The sequence below is a fragment of the Typopeltis vanoorti genome, chromosome 22 (genome assembly GCF_054136105.1).
Source record: "Typopeltis vanoorti isolate ZY-2024b chromosome 22, IOZ_Tvanoo_1.0, whole genome shotgun sequence".
Taxonomy (NCBI): Eukaryota; Metazoa; Arthropoda; class Arachnida; order Uropygi; family Thelyphonidae; genus Typopeltis; species Typopeltis vanoorti.
In genome coordinates this window covers 29,983,871-30,009,189 of record NC_143570.1, presented here as the reverse complement: position 1 = coordinate 30,009,189, position 25,319 = coordinate 29,983,871, and the positions used below count along the sequence as shown (strand labels likewise).

Below are 25,319 nucleotides of genomic sequence, written 5' to 3'. Positions count from 1 at the left end.
TGTGCAAATGCCACATCCACTGAGCTACACAATTTGAGTTGTAAGTCAGCAGTTAGAATTGAAGAAAGTACAGTGAGATGGTTTAATATTAAATCTGGTGTCAGACAAGGATGTACATTATCACCTCTGTTATTCATTATCTATGTGGATTGCATTATGAAGGAAAGTGGTATTAAACCTGATATCAAAATTGGAGATGTTAATGTCAGCTCCTTGCTTTATGCGGACGATGTTATACTTCTAAATAAATCCGCTACAAGTCTGCAAGATTCCCTGACTAAATTGAATAACTGTTGTGATAGTATGAAGGTCATCAATAACAAGACAAAGATAATGAAAATATCAGCTGCATTGTGAATGGAGAACCTATAGAACAAGTAAAACATTTCAGCTACTTAGGCACGATTTTTAGTGAAGATGATAAATTAAATATGGAAATAGACAACAGAATCTACAAAGCTGGTATGGTAGGAAGTCAACTGAATAAATTTATATGGAATAAGAGAGAAATTAATCAAAACACTAAATTAGCTGTAATGCAATACAGTGTTCAAACCAATTTTAACTTATGGATCTGAGAGCTGGGTCAGAACTAAAACACTTGACCAAAGACCAGAGACCGCAGATATGAGAGTCCTGAGAAAGATTAGGGGGTGTGAACAGATGGTATCAATGGCAATATCATATTAAAAACAAGGATATTAGGAAAGAACCTTGACATTGTCAGCATCCAGGAATGCGTTAGCAGAGCTAATCTCAGGTGGTATCGTCACTTAAACAGAAAGAGCAAGGAAAGATTAGCCAAACAAGTGTTCTCTGCCAGGTTGGTAAAAAAAAAACCAGAGGAAGGCCAAGATATAGGCGGATTGATACGGTAAAAAGTGCCTTATAGATATATAAATATAAGATCTGACAATGTTGTAGCTTTGAGAGGTAACAGATTTGGCAGAAAATTGTAGGTAGGAAGTTAGTAATGATGTAAATTTTTCATGTAGTACTATCATATCCTGTACACCCCTTGAGGTTAAATGTCAGGAATTTGATGATGATGATATTAATATAATAATCAGGAATTTGCATAAAAATTATGTAATAATATTTCCCATAATGGGAATATCCGAAGGCCACAGATTTGTTTAAGTTTTGTTTCCATAGAAATGTCTCACAACTCTCTTTATATAAGTGATCTATGAGGAATCCACTTCTACATAAAAGCTTAGTTTTCTTCCACAAAACTCTATGTTTGATCGAGATGGTATGTTCTACTCTGCCAGACTGTTACGATTCGTGTTCTCTAGCAGAACATGTCATTTCAACAAACACAGAATTTTTTGGAAGAAAACTAAGCTTTTACATGGAAATAGATTGATTCCTTATAGAGCACTTATATGAAGAGAGTGCTTCTATAGCTCTGTTGGTATAGACAAAGCCCTTTGGTCGGAAAGACCTGGTTTGGATTCCCGTCCATAACGTGAGGTCAATTTCAACTGAAGGTGAGTTAGACGGTCTCATACAGAGGTGGGGGGGGGGGGGTTCACCCTGAAACTTGGGTTTTTTGTCCTTTAGAACAGGCAATCTGGCCCTATGAATGCACACAGATTTAGAGCCATAAATATATAACACCCTCGCATTAGGGGGCTCAACTCGTCCAAATAGGGACAGAAGAGAAAAGGGAGGTATCTCCAATATGAATGAATGAATAAATAAATATATATATATATAAAGAGAATTATGAGACCTTTCTTCACCGACTGAACTCAAACAGATCTGATTACCTTCAGTTATCCTCTTTATGGGAAATATTATTACATCATTTTTATGTAAATTTCTGATTATTATATTATTGTATTTTTTTTTAATTGGAAATTTCACTGACCATTTGTTGTCCTATTAACGCTTTAGTGGCACGTTTTGAAAATTATTCATTAATTGTAATTTTATATTGTGTTCCATTTTTCAATGTACTGAGGATGCCTATGATACATAAGCAAAAATTTTACAGCCGTTAAATTTATATCACGTGAGTTTTAGTTTCCATGTTTAATTTTTCTAAATTCCTGAATTCTCTTTTTGCCCAACTTTTACCACCACTCCTGAGATACTGATTAGTCTATAATTTGCTACCACAGACTTAGATCCTCCTTTATGGAGAGAAATTATTTTGCCCTCTTTCCATGTCCATCTTTCAGGTACTCTATTTAGATGACTGCTCCAAGAAGAGCAGTCATCTGAACAGAGCACCTTGAAGGTATACCAGTTAAAAAGAGATCCAGATTGTTTGATGAATGAAGTGATTGTCTGGAATTCTTGTGGGGAAATGAATTATCTGTATTAGGTCATTGCTTACAGCAAAGATCTCTGTCTCTCTTCCAGCTTGGATAGTGAAATTCGAAAAAGGGAGCCAGTTAGAATTGTGGACATTGAAATCACCAAAAAAAAATGACTTCACTGTTTGGAAATTTGGACTAAATAAAATTGAACTTTGAAGATAGGAATTTAGGGGTCAAAATGATTTTCAAAATTGGCAGAATGGTAAAGACAGCAGATGAGTCAAACAAAATGTGGCAAAGAAATCTTATTCTTTGCCACATTTTGTCAGGTTCAAAATAGTGAAATTCTCATTCAGACATCCTTTGGCAAGGGATATCAGACTATATAAAGGCATAAGCACCTCTCTTGTAGTGGGAGAAATAATATACGGGTTGTAAGGACATCTAAGATGGGCTGTGGTTGATGTAGCAGAAATTTGGAGTTCAGTCAGAAACAGAACATCTGGTTTCAATGACTGAAGATAATGATGCACAGCATTTAAATTATTACTGATGACATGAATGTTGGTAAAGTGAACATGGAAGATTTTTTGTGAGATTTTAGTTTAAGTTTTTTGGGGGGTAATTTTGAGTAGGTTTACTGTTTATTTTAACTGCAGACACACTATAATTATTTAGGCTTACTTGAATATTTAATGTTTCAAAAGCTGAAGAAAAAAAAGAAGAGGAACATGTAGTGGGAAAAAAAACAGACTCTTGACCTTATCACCCATACAGAGAGTATCCACTCTGCATTTCATGCTGCTAGCCACAACTTTTATTTGACTTTCATGGCAAAACCCTTATTCTTTCCCATTCTGTCATTCATTAAAAAAATTTTTTTCTCTCTATTCCATAAAACCTTGTTAGTAGCTTATATGTCTCTCATATCTTCTCTTTTCTCTGTCAGCTAAATTTCTGAACTTTGTAATCTACAAACATTCATTCTTTCCCTACCTCTGGATTCTTTCCACAACTTCCTCATCCAGAAGAATAAAAGATGACAAATGTGAGCACACTCATCCAGATATAGTTTTATATAAAGACTTTATGCAGAGATGATGATAACTTCCTTATCCCTATTTGTCAGTGTGTGTTTTTAACAATCAAGTGCTCCCTTGAGTTATTTTTGTGCCCCTTTTTGCAATATGTTTTTTGTATTTCTCTCTCTGTGTCTATCATCATTTCCCACTCTCTATTTCATCAATTTCCTTCTGTCGAGTTCCATTAGTATAATACATATTTTAGTCTTTTCCTTCTATTTGCCACATAAAAAAAAAAAAAAAAAAAAAAAAAACCTCATGAAGGTTTTTCTTGGCCTGATTTGCTCATTTTTGCTCGTACTGCACTTGTTTTCTTTACTAACTGAATCACTCTCCTGGCTTGTTCTGTATATTCTTCATGTGACTGATTACCATTATTCAACTTGTACTTCCTCCAAAGTATTTTCTTTTTCCAGATTTCATGTTTAAGCTCCACATTCATCCATTTTACACCTACCTTATTCAGCCTTTTGGCCTTTGGGATACATTCGTACATTGATGCTGTTATGTATTTCTTTGTAAGTTCCCATGCAGCATTTATTTCCTTACTGCTCAGCTCATCGTTCCATGTTATAGCTCCAAGCTGTCTCCTAAGCTTGTCATAATCACCAGCTATATAATTCCACATATATCCTTTCCTCATAGAAGTCTGCATATGACTAGCCACAATACAGGTAATTACTTCATGATCACTTTCGCTAACTGGAGGGAAGTGTGATCTAGAACTTTCGATCCTTGCATGCCTCCTTTATGTGCTGCCTGAGATAGTTATCTTTCAAGAATTCGAGAAATTCATTTTCCTTATTCACAAATGCTATCTCTTCATTCCAATCTATACTGCCATAATTAAAATTGCCCATAATAATTACCCTTCCTTTGTTCACTAATCCAAGTTGTTTATACATTTCTTCATCACCACCTTCCACATTTCCGAGCCTATAGCAACATCCAACTAAATATGTCTTCCTCTCAACCTTCACGTTACGCCATACTCCCTCATAACCATTGCCACTATTCCCCCCTTTCATGTCTACCTTATGTGGACTTAAATCCCCTGCTATCATCAGCAGCACTCCCCTCCCTTCTTGCCCTTTCTATCCTTGCGAAAAATATGGCATCCTTTCATTTCTATTCCTGTTACGACGTCATCTTCATGTAACCATGTTTTACTTATTCCAATGATTGTGGGGCAAATGAACTCAATCACTGAAACCATTTCATCCCCCTTATTTCTGATACTTCTGGTATTTGTAAACAAACACAACAGTTCATTTTTAGGTCTATAGCCAGTCCTATCCAAGTCGCGTGTTGGTTGTGATTTCCACACCACACCTGCCCAATCACCTTTATCACAAGTTACGACATCTATCTGCTCAGTCTCAACTTCCCCACCCACATCACAATATACTCCATCTTCATACATACATTCACTGCCGCTTTCAACATCCACTCTTCCTATGACATGTCTCCCTATCCACCCAAGCTCCCCCCCCCCCCATTTCCCTGTTCCTCTTGAATTCCTGTTCTCTCTCTCTCCATCTCTGACACTACTACTGTTTCCACTGCCAAGCACTTCTGTCTCTTCAGTACCACTCTTCTGATTTTTCCCTTCATCTCCTTCTTCTGATCTCTTGCACGCATCACAGACACTGTACTTTCATCCAGCAACACTTTCTCCAGTACACTTACTCCAGAGCTGTTTAATACAACTCATCATGCCTGTATAATTTCATTCTTCCCTCAAGCACATGCCATATCCACAAACTTCACTCCCTTCTTCTCACACAGCTCCACTGGCATACCATTCATGATTTTGACTCTCTGTCACAACTCATCATCGTCATTCCTCGGCAACACATTGGCAACCTTTCCTCCTACACTGTTATCTTTCACTCTTCTCAATAGCCTCCTGATATTCGTCCTGATATCCTTCTTATGTCCACTTTGATCATTCATTCCTACAATCACGACTAATTCTCTTGCTCGTTTCTTCCTCATGGCCAATGCCTTAATTATCCTACTCATTCTCCCACCTAGATAGCAGACCTTATGGACTCTCTCAGTAACTAGCCCTCTAATTATGGAATCATTCGTCACTTTTTTTACTCATTTTTCTTTCATTCTGTTCTCTTGCACACTTTCATTCGTTTCTACTAGATATCTAACATCGCTCCACATATTGCTCATTTCATTTTTCATTTCCAGTAACTGTTTCATTAAATCTTGCATTCTGACAATTTCACTTTCTGTCGCTCCTACAATCTCATTACCTCTCATTCTGCTACACCTTACTTCCATTTCCTCATTCATACTTTCTTTCGCTCCCTTATCACTAACTTTCACTTCTACATCTTTGCATTCTCTCAGTTTTTCTACTTTTCGTTTCATTTTCCCTTTTTTGTAACTTTTGCTTCTACATCCTTGCATTCTTTCATTCCCTCAGTTTCTCTAGCATCCTTTGCATCGTGGTATGGATTTGTCGCACTTGTAACAAATCGATACTTTCTCTCCACAAACACATCTCTTACACTCTGCCATGCATACATATTGTACTCACAACATGGAATCAGTTTTGAAAAGTCTATGCCATTTGACTTTCACACCATTCGCCTAGTAGCACTGGTCGACGCCTGCATGATTGACTTTGACTGCCATTGTGTTATACTTAAAAAGGCAATTTAGACCATAAATCTGGCAGAATTCACACAAAAAATCATGCAGATGCAGAATATACTCCAGAGCAAGATAAAATCTCCAAGACATTTTTTCCCTTTGGAACTGATCAGTTAGCCTAGTGGCCATACGCTTTGCAACCATATGCCTAGGGAAAGAGTGTCCTAAGTTTGATGAAGGATCTTCCTTAGCCATAGCTAAGTTAGCCGGTCTTGGGCGTGAACAGTAGGGTCCCCCCCCCCCAGTTTATCCTGGGGTTTTTCATCCCACAAAACAGGCAAACTGGCCTTCAGAACCCAACACTACAGGAACTACAGGACATAAGATACACCGGGGCATAGGGCTGACCACCTTATCCTGTGAATGGTTTGAGGTCCGATGATTAGTAAACCCTTGATACCACAAGATAAAAGAGGGTATAAAGAAGATGAGATGAGATTCCTATTGTCAGAGCAAATATCTTCATGCCCACTTCAGAAAAGAAGATGTTTTTTATGAAGCTTGCTTGCTACAGGAAGATATATACGAGCATAATAGTCAAGTGAGATCTTCAACATCTTTTATTGTGATCTGAGGAGTTTTAGAGGTAAGACAGATGAAATGAATGGAGTAGAAAATAGAAAAAAAATTATGTTAAAGAAGGCTGTGATTATATAAATGCTGAAAAGGAGGTTAAGTTTCCATGTATAGTCAAGTGAAACTATAGAACTACTGTTAGCAGAATACTACGTTCACTTTTTTGTATAGTATTTGATGTCATTCCTCAGAAATTAATTTAACTATGGGAGTCAGAGAACAAGAGATAAATATTTTTCTTTGAGCTCACAGTGTCTGTACAATGGCCATATAGTTTTGTATTTAATAAAAATTTAAAAGTTAGATATAGCGAACTTAGAAATTATTATTTACTAATCATGATCTGTAGAGAATAGGAATTTGTTAGATTTCCTTAGGAGGAATGATAGAGAGAGACTTACCATACAGAATTGTATCTATTGTACATTATACATATACATATGTATAATGTTTCATTCTTTTGGAATTCATATGTTGAATTCTGAAGCTAATATACCATGACTGGTACGAATCTAAAATATTCTACCCACTGAGTAAATGAAATAAATATCCAACCCTTTATGTTAATAGTAATCTTATGTTCCATGCCTGAGTGTTAATATAAAGGGTTGGATATAGAGAAAGGAAGTGGGAGGGTTAACATGTCTGTTTCTGCTGTTTGCTATGCTATTTAATTCAACTCTTTCTTTTACAATCTTCCTATTATCTGTAATCTATAACCATCTATAATCATTCTTGCTACTTTCCTTTGGCCTGCTTGGCTAAATTTATTCTTCTAAACTTGGATATGCAGTCTGATACTGCTTCCCTTAAACATCACCTGACCACTTCCTGTGCACTGCAAGCATTTCCTTTGCAGTTTCTTATGCCATGATACTTGCTGTTATTCTTTGGCCTTTTAGATGGACAAGCCCAGGGAAATCTAAGAGACTTCTTTCACTGTGTTAAGTAAAAGGGAAGCAAACCATGGGTTAATTAAAAAAAATGTGATAAGCACAAAACAAAAATGTAGAATGCTCTGGGTATTGCTGAGTTTTTAAGTAATTACTCTAATGAGAAATGCATTCCAGGCAGATGCACACCATTAGTTCTCTGGAAGCTGAGATGCAATAAGACAGAAAACATGTGGATAAAGTAGTAGAGGTATTAAAGATAATGTAAGAGCTTGATGTGTAGCCACATTGTGGGATTGGAATGGATATATCATGGGTGCTGACTGTGCAAGTGAATTAGTGTTGCCTCTAACCTGATTATTTAACTTTAATCTCAACACGAGAAAGATTCCTAACAAGCAGAAAGAGGGCACAGTAATTTCATTATACAAAGTTGGAGTTAGAAATGATGCAGCCAGTTATTAGACTGATTTGTATCTCTGGAGTAGTAGTTAAGATATTGGAGAGCAAAGTGAACAAATAGCAACTTGAACCTTAAATGTACAACAGATGGTTTGTTAAAGGTGGAGTTTAAAATAATAATCTGCCCACATTTTACAACAGTGTGACATCAGAATTGTATAAGAGGAGTTAATATAATCATTGTACTTCTGTATTTTGCCAAAGCATTCAACAGGATTTCAAATAAGAGGCTATTATACAAGCTCAAGATGATGGGTCTTATTATTACAAGAGACTTCCAGGTAGGCAGGGGCTCATCGAGGGAGGCCACATATTACTGTAAATGTAAATGAATTCATTTACATTATCTGCGCTCACAACTTTCAAAAGGCAATCTATTTCAGTCACACATCATTCTACTCTATGAGAGAAAACTCTAGCTGTCACCCCTTTCTTGACGACATTCATTTTCAACCTTCATGGATGCCTTCTCATCCTCTCCCCACCTTCCATAAAATAAAAAATTCCATCTACTGGTATCCTTTCTGATCATTTCAAAAGTTTATAAGTCTCTGTCTATCACCCTCACTTTCTCCTATCTGCAGGCCACAAATTCTTAATCTCTCCTCATCATCTACATTCCACAGTTCTAATAACATCTTTAACACTCTCCTTTGCACCCTCTCCACTGTATCTCAAAAAAACCAGCAGGTCAGATCAGTGCACAATAGTCCACATGAGGTCATACCAAAGCCTTGTAAATGGGCAAAATGACTTCTTTATTCTTATATGTCAATGTCTATTTCAGCATTGCAGCTATCCTCGGAGTTGTATTCACAGTATCTGCTATATTACCACTAAACTTCATCTTCCTATCTACTAAAACTCCAAGATCCCTAAACTGGTCATTTTCTTTTAGCAAAAGTACACCAATATAATGTGCCATTGGGTATCTCATTATATCAAAATGTATAAAATAAGATGTAATTTGCATTAAATAAATTAACATTGAACTGATGACCATTTTCACATTCCCCCAATTTGACCTTATTGAAATATCACTCCGCAAGTAACGCAAGTCCAGTTCTGATTACCCTACCTATCTTCGCATCATCAGTAAATAGCTATTATTATTATTATTATTATTATTAAGAGAGTCAGGGGCTCATTGAGAAAGAGGACATATACTACACACAGCAGCTATTGTGCTTATTCTTAAATTCGTTCACACTGCTTGCACTCACATCCAATGGCATTCCATTCCAATCCAATCACACACCACCTTATAAGAGAAAAATCTAGCCTTTACCCCTTCTCAGCTTACAAGGATGCCCTCTTGTCCTTTCCCCCACCCTCCATAAATTGAAAAATTTCATCAACTGATATCCTGCATAACCCTTTCAGAAGTTTGTGTCAATCATTCACCCCCCCCCTCTTTCTCCTGTTTGTTATTCTCTGCAGTCTACAAATTCTCAATCTGTCTTCATAATCAGTATTCCACAATCCTGATATCATTTTTAATACTCTCCTTTGCACTCCCTCCACTATATCAGAATCACAGCAGAAACTAGGAGACCAGACCTTGAGTTATATTCACAATATTTGCTACATGGACCCTGAACTTCAATTTGCTATCTACTAACACTCCAAGATCCCTAGTCTCATCATGACTTCTAGCATAACCCACCAATATAATACAACATTGGATATCTAATCACGCCAAAGTGAATGACTTTACACTTACTAAAATTGAACTGACATCCATTTTCCCGTACCCACAATTCCAGCCTATTGAAATCCTTCTGCAAGTACTGCATATCCGTAGCATTCCTGATTAATTACCTAACTATCTTTGCATTGTCAGCAAATAACTCTATGTCGCTTGTCAAATCCTTCCCAATATCATTAATGTACACATTGAATTACAGTAGACCAAGCACTAATCCCTGTGGTTCACCACTGTTTACTTTACATCTTGCAGACTAACATCCCCCATAGACCACATTTTGATATCTGTCAGTCAGCCATCCTCTTATCCATGCTAGCGTTCTGTAATCCAAACCCATATTCTCCAATTTATGCAACAGTCTACCATGCTGTATTCTGTCAAAAGCTTTAGCAAAATCCAACAGTATCATGGTATATCCATTCCTCTTGTCTAGTTCAATGATAACATTGTAATATGACCTTCCCTTAGTAAAACCATTTGCTCATTGCAAAGTAGAGATTCACTCAGTCATATCACCTCTCTCTCTCTCTCTCTCTCCCCTGTTTGCTAGTATTTCACAATCCTGATGTCATTTTTGACATTCCTGTGCACTTTCTCTCTCTCTCTCCCTCTCCACTCTATCAGAATCACCATGGAAACCAGAAGACCAGACCATGCAGTAGTCCAAGTGAGGTCTTATCAAAGCCTTATGAAGAGGCAAAATGACTTCCTTATCTTTGCATGTTAAAGATCATTTCAGCATTACAGTTATCCTCTGAGTTGTATTTGCAATCTTAGCTATATGGTCCTTGAACTTCAACTTCTTATCTACTGAAACTCCAAGATCCCTATCCTGATCAGTTTCTTCTAGTGTAATCCACCAATATAATACAACATTGAATATCTAATCACACCAAAGTCCATTATTTTGCATTTACTAATATTGAACTGACATCCATTTTCTTCCAGTGCTCACTATTCCAATCTATTCAAATTATTCTGCAAATAACTGTATATTGCCTGTTAAATCCTTCCCAATGTCATTAATGTAGAGAATGAATAACAGTGGACTAAGGACTGATCCGTTTGGAACACTTTTTGATATCTGTCAGTCAGCCATCCTCTTATCCATGCTAATATTTTATAATCCAATCTCATATTCTCCCATTTATGCAACAATCTTCCATGCTGTATTCTGTCAGTGGCAATGTTATAATAGAATGTAAGTTGCTAAAACATGACCTTCCCTTAACAAACCAATTCTGTTCATTGCAAAGTAGAGATTCACTGTCAATCCATTTCTGAATGCAAGCACTAAACAATTTTTCCAAAATCTTCACCACCACTCCTGCAGTACTAATTGGTCAATAGTTGGATGCATCGGTCTTTGCACCACCTTTGTGCAATGGGATTACCATACATTCTTTCCATCCTGCAGAATATTCCCTGTTCTGAGACTGATAATAAACATCCAGGTCAAAGGAGTAGCTGGTTCAGTTGAACACTCTTTTCGCACACGTGCTGATATTCCATCAGTCCATATTACCGAATTCTCATTCAGTTTGTGCAACAGCTCTAATACCTCGTCCTCATACACTTGAGTTTCTTCATCCAGTGAAGAGGTAGCGGTGAGCTCAATGTCACATACACCAGGTTAACAACTTTTAACAAAATGGGCACTCGTTAGTTGAACAACCTCTTCTGTATCTGTTACCTTCATGCCATCTGCATTTATAAGAATTATTTTTTCATATTCATTCTTTCTTTTACTTGCAGCATATCGATAGAATTCTTGTGGGTTGTCTTTTGTTTGCAGAGCCAGTTTCCTTTCATACTCAGACTTACAAGGGTGGTCTGAAACGTTCTTGGCCTGATAATGAAAAAACGAATTTATAATTTCAAAATTATTTTTATTTTTCACATAATCTTCCTTAAGATGAATATATTTATTACAGCGATGCTCTAGCCCCATTATGCCACTCCTGTAGTGGGTGTGGAAGTGGGATCATTTTGTTTCTCACCAGAAACAAAATGATCCCACTTCCACACCCACCCTACTCGCCAGATTTGGCTCCTGCAGACTCCACCCTCTTCCTGAAGATGAAGATCCAACTCAAAGGTCACCATTTTGACACCATTGCAGACATCCAGTGCGAATCGCAGAAGGTGCTTGACATGCTTTGAAAAGAAGACTTCTAGGACACATTCCAGAAGTGGCAAGAACGCTGGGAGCACAGTATTGATATGCAAGGGGACTGTTTTGAAGGTGATATTGTGTAAATGTAGATAAATAAAGTAATTTCTTGTAAACAGAGCTAGTCTCGAAACTTTTTGATACCACCTCGTATATGCTGATGATGCAAAGCTGAAACAGGTGGTAAAAGAGCATATCTGAGCAGGCAGACTTCAACAGGTTGATATTATGGGAAAATTTTTATGATTATCAATTTAATGTTGGAAAGTGGATGCTTATGCATTTTGAACTGAGGGCTAAATATTATGTTATATGAAGGATGAGTATTATATTAATGAGAATTTCTCCAAGTGGTTTATGGTGATGATGCTAGAGACCTAGGGGTAACGGTGAGTTATAATTTAGATGCCATACTGCTAAGGTAGTTAATTGTAATGTTGAAGAGAATACTACCCAGATAAGATTATATCTAGGCTTCTGTACTCAGATATGGTTCTCTGGCTTCTTGAAGGTGAGTTGAAAAGATGGAAGCTTATAACCAAAACTATATCTGGCCTGTGGAGTTTTGTATATGAAAACTGGTTGAAGGAATGAGATCTGCAAATTTTGAGAAACAGAAGGAAAAAAACGGAAATATTATGGAGACATACAAGTTGTGAGGGGGATTTTACAGTATAAATAAAAATTTTGCAACTTGTGCAGATGGGTGGGGGGGGGAAGGGATAGAATCAGGGTTATTCCTACAGCTGAGTAAGGATATTGTAGGAAGTATGTGAGGTTGAGATCCTTATCATTGTGCATGGTGAGTGAATGAAATAAACAGCTAATATCTGTAATAAAGCTTAACAGTATAACTAACACCAAGAGGTAAAAATACATTAAACTCACTAATATTGCACTGGTTTTCTACCAAGCATCATCTGAGCATAAATATTTTGCTGGATGAAAAAACCAGTGAAATATCTGTGAGTTTAATAACTGTATTTTTTTCTCTTAGTGTTAGGTGTTCCATTAAGCCTTATTATGGATAATGAACAAAACCTAAGCCTTTCTATACAAATAAACTACTAATAGACATTGTAAGTATATCTTTGGTTTAATTTATTTAAATTAAGGGGATATTAAATCCCATATTATTTCAAAGCCGAATAAGAAACTCAATCGGGATTCCGATCTTTGGTTAATACTTTCAAGAAGTATGATAGATACTTAGGCATTTGATATGATTTACAAAGCTCTCCCTTGACAAGTCCCTGACTGGAGGTATCCATATAATAATAATAATAGCACTTCTTCAGTTACCTCCTGAGATTTGCATAATTATTGGCTATGTAGTTTCATAATACACTCCTTCTAAACAAATATCTGCATTCTTTGCTACCTCCTGGCCAGATTGGATGATTACTCTTGCCCAATCGAGGCAAAGTGATCACCTCAGTTGTGGACTTAATCTTCCAATGCTGTCATCATATCCAGTACTTTTGAACTCCCAGTCCACCTCTGTCAGTGCTGTTTCTGGTAATTATTATTTTATTATTATTATTATTATTATTTGTCACCTCCAGGGAGTCCAAAGACTCATAGCAGCATGAATTCCGTTTCCTTTCTCATTGTCCTTTCTGTTTCCAGTCTGTATTTTTATTTGTAGTCCCTCACTGCTGGCTGGCCGAGTGGTTAGCGTGTCTGCTCTCCAGTCAAGAGGCTGCGGGTTCGAATCCCACCATGGGCATGGATGTTTGTGATTGTCTGTAGAAATATCAGTGGTGGTGTTGGTGTAGTTGCGGTCAGTTGGTGGATTTTGAGTGGTGGAAGCAGAGTAGATGCCCTCCCTCGATGAGTCTTTGGACTCCCTGGAGGTGACTAATAATAATATGTAGGACTGTTTATACTATCTACAATAGGGCATAAAGGTGTACCTTGTTTGTGAATATTTGGAGATCCATATATCCTGGGTGTTTTAACGTGGAAGGGCTTGAGTTTGTTGAGTGTTTCTTTAGGCCAGGAAGTGACTTTGTTCAATAATTTGCATACCTTATTCTTTTGTAAGTTGGGGGGGATCCCGATCTATAATTTGGTATGTTGACTGGTCTTGGAGAAGTGCGTGCATTTTGCTGTCATATTCTGTTGTATCCATCACCACAGTTGCATTTCCTTTGTCTGATTTGGTTATGGTAATGTGGTTATTATTGTGTAGCCTCTTTTAGAGCCATGATTTATTTATGTGGGATATTATTTTTGGGAGGTTTAGAATGGACTAGGATGTTGGCCACATCTAACCAAATATTGATGATGTTATAATAAATTTAGTTTAATCTTTTATCCAAGTGTAAGCAAACAAAGTTTGTGCCTGAAGTATTTTCAGGACTGAGGCAACTCATAGTAAAGGTGGACTTAGCTCTCATCACACCTTGTCTTAGTATCTCCCATAATACACAGCACATCTCCTTGTGGACATGTATAATGCTATGCATTAAGGGAAGGGCCACTACCCAGACCGGTTTCGACCTTTATTGAATGTTCAAGTACATCACAAACTCCAAAAACTCAGCATTGTTCCCCTTAGTAAAAGGCTCACCCTGCCACTGAGAAGAACTCTCAGAACCGGTTGTCTCAACACCATGGGAGGTTCACCCCACCACCGAGCAGATCCGCTCATTTGTTCATTTGCTTATATCTCATCCGAGGGGTAACAGCAACAACCATGCCTCAGTTAACTTCATAGGCTACATCATTGCCATTCATTACCCCTCCACCCAGGAGCTGGGTGACAGCAACAGCCACGCCTCAGTAAAACTTCATGGGCTAAAGCATTGCCATTCATCACCCAAGCTTCCAACCAGTTTCGACCTTTATTGAGGTCTCGTACGTGGTGCCAGACCCAAAGGTGGAAGCAATGGACAGGTCCTATTTACCTATACAAGTTGCTAAAAGGTGTCTCACCTTATTAATAAATTACTTTCAATTTAGAGAAAGATGTTGGAAGTTTGCCAGCACCCAAAAATTCACTTTACAATGGACCTAGAAGCCAATGACTGTCTGCCCTTCCTGGACACACTAATCACCCGTCTTCCAGAAGGTTCCTTATCATTCTCAGTTTATAGAAAACCCACACGTACATGGAGATATTTACACAAACAATCACACCATTACCCTTCTCAACAATATGGTATCTTAAAAACACTAACCCATAGAGCTAGAGCAATTTGTTCCAGTGACATTGCTTTCACTGCTGAACTTTCTTACCTACTTCACATCTTCATGACCAATGGCTATAGTCCCCCATAACATAGATAAAATACTAAATGCTCCCCCAAAATCCCCCAAACTGTTTACCACAGAAGACTACAACAAAACTGTCACCGTCCCATACATTAAAGGCACATCTGAAAAGATATCTAAAGTGCTTAACAAACACCAACTAAGCACCATATTTAAACCTTATGTGAAATTGGCAACTCTCATCCATTCACCTAAGGACAGATTCTCTCCTTTATCACATCCAGGAGTTTATGAAGTACCCTGTTCGTGTCATCGAGCCTATGGACAGACAGGAAGAACTGTGGACATCCACCTCGGTGAACACAAAAAATATATCCGGCACTTTCTCTATGGCAAGTTGGTTCTAGCAGACCATTCTTTGGATATCCCTGCAGACAGGATCAATTGAAAAAAAATGAAAGTGCTGCACAGAAGCTTGTCAGGGAGGTTGTTCTTGGAATCAACAGAAGGCTTGAAACATATGCTGAACCTCAACAAGTATGGATGTATAAATCTACCAAAGATTTGGGAGACAGTCATCCTTAGACCAAATTAATACCTGCTTTCTCTCTCTCTCTCTCTCTTTTTTTTTTTTTTTCAACTTAGATGGCACCTAATTAGGACTTTGATCTTTGTGTTGCATGCTACAATTTACAATTTACAATTGCTCATACTAGTCCCACTGTTACACTGGATTGCATTTGTCTTGCTACTGTAATGAACTTTGTTTGCGTGTGCTCTGAAGATACTGGATAGAATACCAGCAAAATATTAGCAATTAAGTCAATAAATTGTTATTTTCTTATAAATCTGTGTTCGCATCTATACCATTAAAATCCAATCAACATGTGCGACAAACACATAAGCCTTTCCACACGGCTGGGAGAAGATTATTTTGAAACCTTCATTTGATCAAGCAAGATCCCATACCATACCATACTTGTGGTAATGCCAAATAGCACTTTTAGGATCTCACATTTTACACTCTGTCTTTGCTTGTCTTCCAGCTGTGCCTGTATGCACAGGTACACACATGGCACTGAATTGCTAATGGCTTGCACCTTTCAAATATGGATCTGGAGGGGTAAAAGAGGATTATTTTTGATATTAAGTAAAGTGCAAGACAGGGTTTTTCATTGTTATTTTCACCACAGTAAGAAAAAATAATATCAAACATCTTAAACTCATCTTCTAAAATTTGTTGAAATTCTTTAATTTACCCATGCTTATGCATGGGTAAATTAATTATCTACCATAGCAGATATAATTAAATTAGAATGAAAATACATAAACTATGAAAATAACTGGTAAAAAAGTGAAAAATTTAGTTGCTCTCTTGATAATGATATCATAGAAAAAGTTGCATAATTTAGCTACTTTGCCAGTTTTTTTTTTATTTCACAGAAATTGCAATTCAATTGTGATAATAAATAAAATGAAAGAGAAATCAAACCACTTGTGACATATGGATTTGAGTTATAAATAAGACAATTAATCAAAGACTGGATTGGCAGCTTAAGCATTCAGAGAGAAAGTGGGGAATAGATGATAACAATAGAACCATATTAAAAGATTGTGGATACTGTTAATGTCTTAGAATGCATAAACATGGCTTAATCTGGACAAACAGAGTTGGAGATGAAAGATTAGCAAAATGACATTTAAAGCAAATAAAGTAGGTAAAATCAGACTAAAAGAAAATCAAAATAGAGATGGATTTGTGGTTGTTGTTTTTTATTATATATATATATATCGTTAGAAGAAAGCAAGAACTGGTCAGATTTTGAGATCTGATGAACAACAGATCAATTTGGAACACAATTGTTGATATTATATAGTAATAAAATGGTGTACATTCCTCTTGAAGGTTCTAGGAAATATTCTATCATTCTAGGAAATGATAATGTCATCTTTCTCTTCTTCTTTCACTACACGTTATTCCCACTTCCTATGCAGGGTCCACGTGTTACTTAGATGCGACTTCTTGTTAGTACCACTCCCAACCGACCTGTCGCCTAGCCTGCCACTGGGGGGATATATTTTTGACTGTAGAAGCGTATGTTCATGGGGCCGGTTTGCCTATGGGGAGAAAAACCCCCAAGACTGGCTAACTTGGCTATGGCTGAGGAAGATCCTCAAGTTCCTCACATCTTTGACGGGAATCAAACCTGGGACACTCCTTCCCCAGGCATATGGTTGCGAAGCGCAAAGCCACTAGGCTAACTGCGCAGAATATAATGTCATCTTTCATTCTATATAATTCTCCTGTTATTTGCAAAACTTATCTCTCCATTATATTGCCTTATTGTCTATCTTTCTTTTTTCTTTTCCTGCCATCAGAGAGTTGATTTGATATTTTGTTTCCAAAGTTTTTAATTGTTTATGATGTCTGAATGTACAGTAGTGAAAATTTATTGCCAATTATTACTATATTGTATGCCTTAATTTATATGGAATTAGTGAGTGTTATCACCCAAAATATCAAACTTGTAATATGCATGGCATTGTTTAAACTAAACTGGTTTTAAGATATGTATGTTAATCAGTTATAACTGTTTTAAAAATTTTAGAACAGTATGTAACTAAGGTAAAAAAATGAAAATCATAATATACTTTTTCTCATCCCTCTCAAAGTTTCTAGCTCCTGTTTTGGATGTAGTTTATATAAGTGAAGAAAAGGAAAAAGTAATTCCATTGCTCAGTACTATCATATACTATGTAACCCCCTACCTTCGCAATCACCGGTGAGTTCAGTTAATTATATAATATTTCTATAATAAAATTCTGACATTTATGTAGAAACATTCTGATATATGATGCAACTGATTTTCAGACCCCACAACATTCCAAGTTTTCGTGCATGCTCAGAACTACTAGCCAGTATCTCAAGTTATCAGTACACACGTAAAGCATGGAAGAAGGATGCATTTGAATTGCTGCTTGATTCTGCATTCTTTCAAATGGATTCAGCATGTATTGGTTATTGGAGGTCAATTGTGGATCATCTGATGACCCATGATAAAACTACATTTAGAGATTTTTTGGGTAAGAATGAAAATTGCAGTTGCAAAGTATTTCACCTTTTATTAAATTTTTAATTGATTTTATTGATATTTTGTGCAGTAAAATATCTGTGCAAGGGAAATTTTTGGCTATTTGCAGTTCATAATCACTTAATATAACTTGAATTATAAATTATTGACTAATGTGTATGACTAAATTCTATTCCTCCTTTACTATTGTGCATTAATAAAGTTGTTCTGTAGGCTGTGGCTGCCAGAGAATTATCACTAGTTGTAGAAAGTTTTTCCACTTGCTTAGAAATTAAATTAAACTTGCAAGAAATTATATCTTGTTTAATCCTTTATCCAAATGTAAGCAAACAGAGATTGTATGTGAAGCATCTTCACAACTAGGAAACTTGTATATAGAGGCTGATGACTTTACATCAATAGCTTTCCTATCCCATAATGGAAGTGTTCGGAAAGGAAGTGTGCATTGCATTATGGAATATTAAGGCAATTGATGTAAAGTAATCGGCCTCCATATACAAGTAGCCTAATTGTGAAGATGTCTCACATGCAAACTTTATTTGCTTATGCTTGGATAATGGATTAAACAAGAATATGGTTTCTTGGCAAGTTGAATTTAGAGGACCTACCTAATTCTAACATGTTAGGAGAGATCCTTATATATATAACTTGCTGCCAGGCACTTCACCTTCAAAATTTTCCTCAGTTGTTACATAGCTAAACCAATAGAAATAGACTGTTATGTAAAAAAAAAAAAACATAAGCATAAAATCTCACAAAAATAAAACACTGTATATATCCAAAAACACTGGAAAAAAAAAATCAATCAACATACATTGGTTCCATGAAAATTCATCAAAAACAGTTAATCAAAAGGCATATTCAATGAATGGCAATTCATTGAATAAACAACTAGGAACACCAATTCATAGTATGACAATTTGTCACAAAAGCAATTGATCGAAAAACAATTCACAATAGTGTTTCGATGAATTCCTTTCATAATTCATTGAAAGAGTAATTATCTTGCAAAATATTGTTTAAAAGTGTTCAGTAACAATACCTAACGTTAACTATGATAATATAGACAACATATGTAAGTGGTTATCAAACCTTAATCATTATTTTGATGTATTGTAGAACATTATTCTGTAAATGTACATGCTACTAAATTGTGTAGAGGGTGATTTATCACCAGATAAAAAATTTCATTAACAAAACATGGATTACAGGCCAAGCACCTAAAAAAAAATTTTTTTTAAATAAAAATAATTTTATTTAGTAAAAAATGCATAACCAACGTCTAAGCCTTTCCTCGAGAATTACGATAATCCACAGAGATGATATCGCACGTAAAGTGAATTACGGTAAAATGAAGTTAAAGCTGTCAAGACAACTGAATCGTCTCTCCTTCCTAAAACGCTGCCGGGATAACCAGGTAATTCCCAACTGTGTGAAATTCAAGCACCGTTTCTCTTCGCAAAAGGCTCTCCGTATTTATAACCGTGCCAGCCAAGCCTTACTCAGGGAACAAATCGCCTCACCGTTTCCTGAATGATGCTAATTTAGCTATCCAGGCACTCGAAGATGATCTTTCAAGCACCTTAAGCCACGAAATTTGGTCTATTTTATATGACATCTTGTGCACTGCTGCGGAGAAAGAATTTAAAAAAGTACGAGATCGACACATCAAAAAATTTGAAAATTTAAAAAAGAACTCGATCTCGAAACCACAACTTTCTACCGAAACGGTAGTTTAACCTTTCGTCATTTAGTGTGAAACCTGAAGCACTCGACGCCCTCGCACGTGGCCACAACTTCGCCATTGCCCCCAGAAGAATACATGCTGAAGATATTATGATACGAATTGAACACGGGATACGACACCTTCCCAGTCACGTTGCCAACGATATTAGACTGGATATGGCTTGTGTTCTGACCTAAGCTAAACCACCAAAAGCCAACATGCTCAGTAAGGAAATTAAATCTCTACTAGAATTAAAGAAAAACAAGAATATGATAATCACCAAAGCTGATAAAGGGAACGCCACAGTATTGCTTAACCAAAAGGTAAACTGAAAGCTCTATTGTTAGATCGGGCTACTTACCTCCTATCGAGTACAATCCCACCAACTCACAAATTAGAAAACTCCACAGGCTCCTTAAGAAGGTCACTTCTTGGCCTGTGGAAATCACTAACAAATTAAAACCATTTAACTCCATAACCCCCCGTATTTATGGACTCCCAAAAATACATAAGGAAAATGTGCCATTACGTCCCATAGTGGATGGCATTGATTCCTCCACATACAAACTAGCTAAACATTTGGCCAAAGCTCTCTCACACTATACTGGCAACACACCTTCACACATAAAAAACTCAGCCAATTCAAAGCCAGCATAGAAAATCTTACACTCAAACACACTGACATAAGTCAGTTTTGATGTCTCCTCCTTATTCACAAATGTCCCACTCAAAGAATCTTTAGAGCTAATCCAAGCTAAATTTCCTCCCGATATCACAGCCCTATTTCAGTTCACTATGAACTGAGGCTATTTTGTTTGGCAAGGAAAATTCTACAAACAGAGGGGAACAGCCATAGGTTCTCCACTCTCCCCACCCTTGGCCAACTTTTAAATGGAGACTTTTGAAGAGAAAGCCTTAAACTCTGCCCCACAAAAACCAACCATTTGGCTTCGCTATATTGATGATGTGTTCGCTATTTGGCCACATGGCTCTGATGCACTCCTCTACTTCCTAATACACTTGAACAACCAACACCCCAGAATCAAATTCACCCTGGAAGAAGAAAAAAACAACTGCCTTCCTTTCTTAGACACACTAGTCACCCGCCAGCCTGATGGAACCTTGGTTTTCTCAGTCTATAGAAAACCCACCCATACAGGCAGATACATTCACCAACAATCCCACCACCCCTCCTCGCAACAATATGGAGTCATTAAGACACTACACAACTGGGCTAAACTTATCTGTTCAAATGACAGTGCCCTAACCTCAGAACTAAACAACCACATTCTCAACACTTTCTCAGCCAATGGCTATCCCCCCCAAAAAAAATCCAAAAAAATATTGAAACCAGTAAACCACAAACCCCTCCCCCCCTCACAACAAGGATTACTCTAAATCCATCACCATTTCTCACTTACTAAATTTTTCACTTACTGTTTGTTGTGCCTGCATGCACGTGTCTTGTTCTTAAGTTTCTTGAAAATGGCAACATGACATTGCTGAAATATTGAAGTATATTAAAATTTATTTTAATGTATATCCTAGTTGACATTGTAATTTCCTTAAATTATTTAGTAAAAAAAAAAAAAAAAAAATCCAAAAGATATCATGAAATTCTGATGATAATAATAATACATATAGATGGACTGCCTAGTTTCCTGATGGTTCACCTATCCTCTTTCCAACCAACAGGCTGCAAGTTCAAATCCTGCCATGTGCTTGGATGTTTGATTGTCTTGCTTATTGGAGGCCTGAAGTGGCTTAATGAAGTTCTATGTTTGGTCTTTGGAGCAGCATTTCTAGATTATGTAAAAAATAAATAAAATAGAAAAAATAATGTTAAAAAATGCAAGCCTGTGTAGCTCAGTGGAAGTGGCATTTGCACTCCGTGGCACTTGACCTTATGAAATGTTCCTCTAGTCACCGACTAGAGGAACATTTCATAAGGTCAAGGCCTTTTTTATTTTGACCGATTCCTGAATTAGTCAGTCTCTGGCATGGGCAAGCAGGTTTTTTCTCCCAGAAACTCAAGGAAATCGACCGTCAAACCCACACTATTTTCAGACATTAAAAATATTGCGTTAGGGCTGGAGACCACAAGATGGCGACACTTGTTAGCTGTCTCTTCACTGCATGCCGATTAAGCTTGTGATAGCATTGGCCGAGCTGTCTCAGATTGGCTACCAGTGGAGATTGAACTGCCCACTCAGTCTCCAAAAGAGGTAGATAGGGCTAACATGGCCTCTCACTACTTCCTATAAGGGAATAAAATGCATTACCTGTTGTTTTTTTTTTTTTTTTTTTTTTTTGTCTTGGTCTCATGTACCATATTTACCAGTAATAGTTTTTTTTTTTTTTTTTTGTTTGTTTGTTTGTTTTTGCATTGTTATTGTTTAATTCCTTTATGCAGTTGCCCAGAATTATTGCTTCTCGTCTTTTAACAGATTGTTTAACTGTCTTTTAATAGATTGTTTTGTGTTGAATAAGAATGTGATCCTGTGTTTCAAATTTTTTATGTGTGATAATTTCCTCCACAATCTTCCTTAAAATCTGTACACAGTCTTGTGATATCACTAAAACTATTCAGGTATATAATTGTAATATTGGGGTATTTATAATTTGAAAATCCTTCCATACCTAAATCATTTACTATTTTCAAATATGTTTTGCAGCTCGTGTAGCAATGGCACAGTCTGGATCCTTAAATTTGTTTAGTAGTAAGGAGCAAGAATATGAACAAAAGGCACACTTACTTAAAAGATTAGCTTTTGTTTTATTTTGTAGTGAAATTGACCAGTATCAGCGTTATATGCCAGATATACAAGGTATGTATAGAATTGGCTATACATTACATATATTGTGAAAATATCCTTTAAATATTATGTCTTCATACAAAATTTTAGTATTCGGATAGTATATTTTATTCTCATCATGCTAGTTTTACTTTGCTTTCTTTCTAAATATAAAATATTTGCAATTCTTTCTCATAATGAAGAATGTTAACTAAGAAATAAATCTGATGATTTATTTCTTAGTTAACAAGTGTGAATAAATCATCAGACTATACCCATATTGCTTTGAGTATAAAATGGGTGGCATAAGAAATTATGCTACCCATTTTATACTCAAAGCAATATGGGTACAGATCTGCAAAGTTCCTATATTTCTCTAATTTTTTTTCTATCAGTCCTCATACTTTTACCATATTTTATTTAGAGTGAAAGTCGAATGTCATATCATTTTCTCTAACTCTTAGATATGGATGGCCTGAATGTTTTCAGAATTACCTTAATTGTTGGTTTCAGCAAAGTTAATAATACTAATAGGTTATATCACAAAGAAAAAAAGAAAAGTAAATCCAGTTTGCTTCATTTCAAGTTAATATGTATTGTTAATATGTTGTCAATATTATGTGCTTAAATTTCATTGAAACACTGAAAATCCTAAGTGGATTAGCATTTTCGGATTATTGTTCTGGATGATTTTGAAGATTGAATCATTTGAGCACTACAAAGTATTTTTTGAAGACAAAAAAATGGAGTATACTCTCATCTGCAAAATTATGGAGAAGATATGAGTTTTGGTGACCAAAAGTTATTGATTTACAGGAGGAAAAAATGTTGGTAGAAATTCTTGAGGTACACCAGCAATAGTGAGAAAAGCTGAGAAGAGAAAACTGTTTACCACAGCATATAATAAACAACTGGAGAGGAAGGTAGTAACCAAGTTGGTAGAAATTGGTAAACAGAAGAATTAGATAAGTGAAATAGTTGCATCATAATATTGCTGGACATTGCAATATTATGATAAAGTTGGAGCAAAATGGGAATAGATATGAAGCTAGTAGCATGGATGTGGGGGGGGGGAGTCTAACAGATAGACATCAGAGAGTAGTATATGTGTAAGTGGAATCTAGGAAAATGAGGGTGACTAGTGGTGTACTTCAGGGTTCTGATTAAGGCCACTACTCTTTAATTTGTATATGTAATATAAGGAAAGATTTAAGTGGGAGAGGATCAATTGTTTGTTGATTACTGGGGCATGCAGTAGTTAATAAATATGATGTAGATATCCTGCAGGATGATTTAAATAAATTGGCATTGTGGGCAAAGAATAATGATTATCGATTTAATGTTGCAAAATGTAAGGTTTCTTCAAATTTTCTTCATTACAAGATCCACATACTAGGCAACAATATTAGAAATGCACTTATTTAAAAACAGAAACCACACATGAATTAAATAACATAGAAGAGAGATGGGAAAATCTGAAACAAATCCTCACAAAAGCAGAACAGAAAGCTTAGGTATAAGAAGTAAATGGAATAGAAAAAGAGGACTACAAAACTGAGATGTAAGGAAAAAACATAGAGATGGAACAGTTTTGTAATAGAACTAGAAAATGATATTTCTAAGCCACAGCCAAAAACCTACAAAAACCTGGTTATCTCAATTTGTAAAAAAAGGAAATAAATATGACTGCAATAATTATAGAATAGTTAGTCTAAATACAGGGTATAAAATATATTCAGGAATATTAAAAGAGAAACTGAACAGTAGAGGACAAACTACTAGAAGAATGGAATGAATTCTGAAAAGGCCGATCTTGCATAGACTCAGTTTTCACTCTAAAATTATTAATCGAAAAGAAAAGAGAATTTCAAAAAGAAACACATGTGGAACTCATTGATTATGAAAAAGCCTTTGATAAAATTAATAGATAAAAATTATTTAAAATATTAACCAATCTAAATAACTTCTCAAAGTAGAACAAATATCAGAATGGAAAGATATATCAAGAGGAGTATGGCAAGAATGTACCCTATCACCTCTACTTTTTAAAATACAAGGATGGTCTGAAAAGTTCTCTGACTAATAATGAAAAAAACGGATTTATAATTTCAAAATTATTTTTATTTTTCAACATAATCTCCCTTAAGCTTAATACAGAGTAATTTATTAAAAAAGAGTGGCACACCATTTGGCAACTCCTATAAACTAAATTTATTATACTCTAACCAAGTGAAAAATAAACTTTCAACATCTTTCTCTAAATCCAGAGTAATTTATTAAAAAAGGATGGTACACCATTTGGCAACTCCTATAGGTAGAGATGACCTGCAAATGTTTCTGCCTGGTATTTCCACCTGGGCCTGGCTCCCACTGAAGAGACCTCAATAAAGGTCGAAACTAGTCTGGGTTGTGGCCCTTCCCTTAATGCATAACATTAGACATATCCGCAAGGAGATGTGTTTTGCATTATGGGAGATACTGAGATAGGAGTGTTGGTAGCTTGCTCCACCTTTGCAAGGAGTTGCCCTGGTGTTGTACCACCTTACCCCAGTCCTGAAGATACTTTCAGGTGCAAACTTTGTTTGTTCACACTTGGATAAAGGATTAAACTAAATTTATTTAAGCCTAATACATTTGCTCCAGCGCCATT

The 25,319-nt window shown here is 36.2% G+C and overlaps 1 protein-coding gene across 5 annotated transcripts in view; it reads left to right on the top strand.

Moving 5' to 3' along the window:
- LOC150094270 (protein DOP1A) overlaps positions 1-25,319 on the top strand; it is a 613,349-nt gene that overhangs the window by 465,333 nt on the left and 122,697 nt on the right. For 4 of the 5 annotated variants that reach the window (XM_090412136.1, XM_090412135.1, XM_090412138.1 and 1 more), the window contains 3 exons: positions 17,730-17,839; positions 17,929-18,140; positions 22,550-22,702. In XM_090412136.1, the coding sequence (XP_090268262.1) occupies positions 17,730-17,839; positions 17,929-18,140; positions 22,550-22,702 (475 nt within the window). The remainder of the gene's footprint in view (positions 1-17,729; positions 17,840-17,928; positions 18,141-22,549; positions 22,703-25,319) is intronic. The other variant, XR_016550242.1, reaches the window with a different exon arrangement.